This window comes from Triticum urartu, chromosome 4, assembly GCF_003073215.2.
Source record: "Triticum urartu cultivar G1812 chromosome 4, Tu2.1, whole genome shotgun sequence".
Lineage (NCBI taxonomy): Eukaryota > Viridiplantae > Streptophyta > Magnoliopsida > Poales > Poaceae > Triticum > Triticum urartu.
This window is the reverse complement of record NC_053025.1, coordinates 347,550,400-347,556,435: the sequence shown is the minus strand read 5'-3', so window position 1 is coordinate 347,556,435 and position 6,036 is coordinate 347,550,400. Positions and strand designations below refer to the sequence as shown.

The 6,036-nt window shown below is 40.4% G+C and overlaps 1 protein-coding gene across 1 annotated transcript; it reads left to right on the top strand.

Annotated features, from left to right (window-relative positions):
- The first annotated feature begins 740 nt into the window (after positions 1 to 740).
- On the top strand, positions 741 to 4,901 carry LOC125554749. Its single transcript, XM_048718190.1, has 6 exons — positions 741 to 969; positions 1,833 to 1,858; positions 2,738 to 2,782; positions 3,736 to 3,863; positions 4,310 to 4,485; positions 4,601 to 4,901. The coding sequence occupies exons 1-6, from the start codon at positions 830 to 832 to the stop codon at positions 4,899 to 4,901; spliced, it is 816 nt and encodes a 271-aa protein (XP_048574147.1). The 5' UTR covers positions 741 to 829.
- The last annotated feature ends 1,135 nt before the right edge of the window (positions 4,902 to 6,036 follow it).

Below are 6,036 nucleotides of genomic sequence, written 5' to 3'. Positions count from 1 at the left end.
GATTGATGGTCTAAAAATATTTTAATAAGGTACTTCCCCCGTAAACTAATATAAGAATGTTTAGAACACTAAAATAGTGTTCTAAACATTCTTATATTAGTTTACGGAGGGAGTAGAAAATAAATTGTAAAGAATATTTCTAGGTCTCAATATACCTAATGCCAGATCGCTGCCAAGAAAGGGCTAGGTAGGTTATTGAAGTGATTGACAGGATCATTTCTGTGAAGCTACTCATTGCCATGGAATTACGATTCAAGCAGTCGCCGGCCAGTTCCTCGAATCGTGAGGGGAGAGGAGGATGAGTGGGAGCCTCAATTTCCTCCAACCCTAAGCTGTGGGGCGGCTGGAGAAGTGCACGGGATGGAAATTTTGGGCTTTAGTCGGCCAAACCAGCATCCAAGTTAATCGTTGTGCCATGATTACTTGGTATGGCAGCCGATAAATCGTTCTGACAGGCCTAAGTGTCTGAGTGAGAAACGAAGCGAATACGAAGTTTTCGAACCGGGCACCCTCCGAGTACCGATTAACTGGCCGATTAACTTCAAAGTCAGTCGATATTTGGAAGAGTAGTCTCCTGTAAAAAGAACTCTGTAGTTCCATGCATGTGGTCTAAGCTAGGCTCCACCTTTTGCGGTGATACAATGAACTCTTGATTCATCCCTGGTAGCATTTCCTATGAAAGCCTGCTATCTGTAAATGGACTGAATTCGGTATTCCTTGCTATACGTGATTTACGATGCCAGACATTTCTTCTAATTACTTGGATTTTAGCTTTATCTCTAGGGTGCTCCAACAGTCTTTTCTGTTATGTAGACACCAGAATCTTGGAATGGTGGCTGATGCGCAGAGCTCAAATTCAATGGCTGGCAGCTCAAGTTCTGCTGCCGAAAAGCACGTTGACAGGTTGGTCTTTAGTTACTTATCTTCTTCGATACATTTTCATTTGCTTAGCTACATGAGTTACCTAGCGTTATAGCAGTAATAAATTTTACTTTGTTGCTTTGGCCAATTAGCCTAGGATGTGCATGATCAAATTTATTTTTGCTAGATTTTTTCTGTTTTCTAATTGATGAGATGGTGGGGCAGACACATGAATGAATCTGGATGCACTTACCACAATATTTTGTCGTTATTCACTTGTCATCTTGGGTTGTTGTCTAGGAATAATTCTAAAGGGCGGCTGGAGAAGTGCACGGGATGGAAATTTTGGGCTTTAGTCGGCCAAACCGGCATCCAAGTTAATCGTTGTGCCACGATTACTTGGTCTGACAGCCGATAAATCGGTCTGACAGGCCTAACTGTCTGAGTGAGAAACGCGGCGAATAGGAAGTTTTTGAACCGGGCACCCTCTGAGTACCGATTAACTGGCCGATTAACTTCAAAGTCAGCCGATATTTGGAAGAGTAGTCTCCTGTAAAAAGAACTCTGTAGTTCCATGCATGTGGTCTAAGCTAGGCTCCACTTTTTGGCGGTGGTACAACGAACTCTTGATTCGTCCCTGGTAGCATTTCCTGTGAAAGGCTGCAATATGCAAATGGATTGAATTCGGCATTCCTTGCAGTACGTGATTTACAATGCCAGACATTTCTTCTAATTACTTGGATTTCAGCTTTATCCCACAATATATTGTCGTTATTCACTTGTCATCTTGGGTTGTTGTCCAAGAATAATTCTAAACTCCACCTAACAAGCATAATCTTCTCGTTATATCCATTTGACCAAACCAGCATCAATAACAATAATCTTAGCAAGCATCATTCCTCATAGGTTTTTTATAAATATGTATTTCATATGTTTAAGTTGTGACTTAAACTTGCCTTAATTGTGACCAGTCTCCTAGTTCACCTCTTCATGAATTGTATTCTTTTGCTACCATAAATCTGCATGCTGAGTAGTTTTAATGTCAGATTTAGTTGTTTGCTAGCCCTGTAAAAGACTGCAAGTACTTATTACTACTACCTGATGGCAGAGGAGCTCATCTGCTCCAATAGACTGGTGTTTCACCTGATTATTTTCACAGTCTTTTGCATTTGCATCCATGTCGGTGCTTCCAGTTATTTTGGATTCTGTTCTTTGAACTGACTCAGGCTTGCTTTAAAAGAAAAAGATGTCATCATTTAAAAAGCATGAGTGGAGTCATCCAAGAGATCAGCGTTTCCTATACAGCAAACATAAAATAGAAGAAGACTCCTCGAATTGAAGATTATTTAGGACACGGGGTTCTGCAGTTCGACGCCTGCTCTTTTATCTTGTGATCGGCCGTATGGATGCTGGGAGAAGTACTTACCATATAGACTTGCAGTTAGGCAGTCATTTTCAATGACTTAAGTCGATCATATCTGTAACATTTCCAACTTCATATTATTCTAAACCTAGGCGTGGTCCATTATATTACTTCTTAATTTCCTCTAATGCTAGTCATAGTGGGAGTAATTTAGATAGTAACATAGCGCACTCAAAGAAATTTTTGTTTATGTGGCATGTAGTTAATGAGGAGAGAGTAACATAATATGTTACTATAATATAACGCTTCCGGAGAAAAGATGAGTCTACAAGCTAATAAATGAAGCCATCTATGATACTACTACTATGTTACTTTGCACTATGGAGGTAGTAACTTAGACTAGTGTCATATGCGTGACACTAGTATAAGTTACTCCCCACTATGACCAGCCCAATACTCCACCCTTCCTTTGGTATACACTTTTCTCTTATTCTGATGATTTGTGTGCTGTAGGTGACCAGTTGAATGACCTTTTTGTTGAGCTCAGCAGTATGTTAGGTTAGTACGATGCATCATTAATCAATGACAATTTTTAGCTGATTTAATCTTCCCTTTTGGGAAAAATACCAGTTAAGTTATTGCACATGGATTACATCACTCTGTTCCCTCAACTTGGACTCATATGTCTTTTTAATAAATTAATGACAACTGGGAACCAATACACTCATCTCATTATTAGGTTATATGTTTGGTAGTGTTCATGTGTATCTGATGCACAGTACATGTTCACAATTCGTAGTATTGACGCCACGACTGGAAGAGCATATGTTGATTCCTGTATTCAATTGTCTGTTGTTGCTGTTGCATCTTGCTGTTTATATTTTGGGTGAAACTCATCTCATTATTCAGTACTCCATCCGTTCACAAATATAAGATGTTTTGGATATTTCAATATGAAATACATAAGGACTGAAATGAGTGAACAAACACACTAAAATGCATCTATATGCATCCGAATTAGAAAAAAGTGAGAACATCTTATAATAATGAATGGAGGGAGTATTTTATATATCCTAGCAATCCTTTCTAGGATTGTAAAAGTCTACATGGGCCCATTTTGTTAAATTGCTAAATATTCCCATGTGAAAGGTTGGCTTCCTACTTTCTTCCAAGCTCACTTTTGAGTGGTCCACCACATGTCTCAAGAACAAAGTTCTGAAGGGGAAAGTTTTCATCAGCTTGTTCTTTAGCCCATATAGAAGGTTGATATTACATATTATGAAAATACCTGAAATCATTATTTGTATTTCCTTTTTTTGTGCACCGCATTATTGCATACGCTGAATAAATCATGCCAAGATGGATAATCTTTCGTATGTAATTACCCTTTGGCGTCAATCATCCAAAAGTATTGCCATGGGACTGTAGAGTTTGCATGCATATTGTTATTCCTTGTAGAGCTCATTGTACTCAACATTATTTTTCTGATAAACATAGTTCTTCTATTACAGATCATGATCGACAAAATAGTGGAAAAGCTACAGTATTGGGTGATGCTGCACGAGTACTGCGAGATTTAATTACTCAAGTTGAATCTCTTAGAAAGGAGCAATCTACTCTTCTAACTGAGCACCAATATGTGAGTTCTGAAATATTAAGTGCTCATATACTTGCCTTCCAGAAACTGTGCATATACTTGTGCTCAAAATTTAAACATTTTGCATGTTCCCTAGATTATTGTGTTTCTCGAACAACAGGGATAATTTATAGATCTAACAACAAAGGGGGGCAAAAGGGTTTAATGAAGATCTAGCTAGCGTGCCTTAGATGATAACTGTTTTCCTTCTTCACTATAAGGATGAAAGTCTAGCTAGCATGCATTTATCTTCTAAAGTTCATGAAGTATCTATTGTACCTGTAAGCAATGCCTTTACTTGAATTAACTCACATATAAATAAATTCCCATTGATGTCTCTCCTTTCCAACTTGTGGTTGCTGCCTTCATAATTTATCAAATGATATAGTTGTTTCAGGTTATTTGCTTCATTACCTTCAAGGTTAAGCCTAAGTTACACTTATTAATAGGTCAGTTCAGAGAAGACCAAGCTGCAAGATGAGAATACTACACTCAGAGCCCAAATAATAGAACTGCAGAACGAGCTTCGTGCAAGGATCGGAAACAATAGCGTGAATCTATGCAGCCTTGGGGTGCCACATCCCATAGGGAGAAGCTACACTACTAATTTAGCAACCCATCCAACGTGACATGATACATGGAGCAATGCTTCTAATTCAAGCATCATGCACATGGTGCCCCCAACCAACACACCATCCGCACTGCAGAATCAGCAGCATCACTCTGTTGCTTCTGGTCAGGTTGCATCGCGGCCTCAGGAGCACCAGCTCTTCCCGGGGACATCAGCATCATCATGTTCCCGGCATAGAAGCAACCCAGTTACTTCTTCAAGCCTTGCGGATTCCTTACCTGGACAGCTTCACCTCAGCCTTCCACCAACATCCCAAGAAGAAAGCAGCGGCGGCGGAGGCGCACCGGGAAACAGAAAAGAACGAAATACAGGTTAGCCAATTGACGGGTTACAACAAATCAGTTCTTGGTGATAACAGCTCTCCTGTAAATACCAACAAGCTACTCACCTTACTGGTCCAAACCTACTAGTTGCTCTATATGTTTAAATAACTTTACAATTATGTTTTGATATAATTTTGCAGCAGGCTAATCAGATTTGTAATCTAGAACTCACTAGTCTGTGATATGCTTTCGCCAAGGCTTTTGACTGCAATAAGTGTTGGGCTGGACAGTAACAATGCGCTGCACAAATTCACCGACACGGTAAATATGCACACTACACAGCCTCCTCCACTTGTATTAACTTTGAGGACAGCTTCAACCAACAAGTAAGCAGCGGAATAACACAAACAACATGCACATGTGACACAGGATTTAACGTGGAAGAACCTCCTCAACTTGAGGAGTAAAAAACCACGGCTATGGACCGACCAGTCCACGGAACTTCACTATGAGAATGATGAGTAAAAAATCTGCTCTAGAACTTATAGAGAGATTTACAACACACTCTCCACGTTGCCAACCGGCAACAGCAATAACAACCATAAAAAGCAAGATTTCAGCAAAGTAGAGTTTACACAGCTTCTGTACCCTTCAGTGTTTTGCAAACTGCTCTTAAACCGTTGAACCAAACAGCACCAAATTTGGCAGACAAGTATACACACGAGTTCCTAATATCCCCTCCAAATTTCAGCTCAATCGGACATCGTTTGCCTACCCAAACTGTTCATCTCCCAAAACTACTCTGTTCTGAAACTGCAGCAGTCAGAGCTGACAAAACCACTCTCAAATCTGATGCTCCACTGAACCAATTCTTAAACCAGCTAATCAGATCGAAGTACTCAAAGTAAGGAACAAGTTCAGCAAGTTTGGGGTTGATCCAAGCACGTTTGAGCCTCCAATCACCAACTTGAACATTGTCTAGTCAGATGCAGCAAATCTGGACAGAATCTCTGCCTCTTCTTCTTCCTTTCTCTCAGGTTGTGGTTTCTCTTGTGTGCTCTCTCTCTCACTCTCACAAATGGCAGCTACCACCAGCAGGGGTGGAGTGGCTAGGGTTTTCTCCTTACCTCACTTCCCTTAGAAGCGCTCTCAATCGTTGGATGCAGCGAAGATCAACTACTGACATGTGTTGGACTTATGCGCTGATATTGGGCTGCCAACGCACCTCCATATGGAGGGACTTAGCCCAACAAACTCCCCCTCCCGACAACGTGGAGGGTCT

Excerpts from the sequence above, each read along its gene's own strand:
- LOC125554749 (XM_048718190.1), top strand. The coding sequence starts at position 830 with ATGGTGGCTGATGCGCAGAGCTCAAATTCAATGGCTGGCAGCTCAAGT. Across the intron at positions 970-1,832 it reads AGCTACATGAGTTACCTAGC|TCTCCTAGTTCACCTCTTCA; the intron begins GTTATAGCAGTA and ends AATTGTGACCAG. Across the intron at positions 3,864-4,309 it reads TTCTAACTGAGCACCAATAT|GTCAGTTCAGAGAAGACCAA; the intron begins GTGAGTTCTGAA and ends ACTTATTAATAG.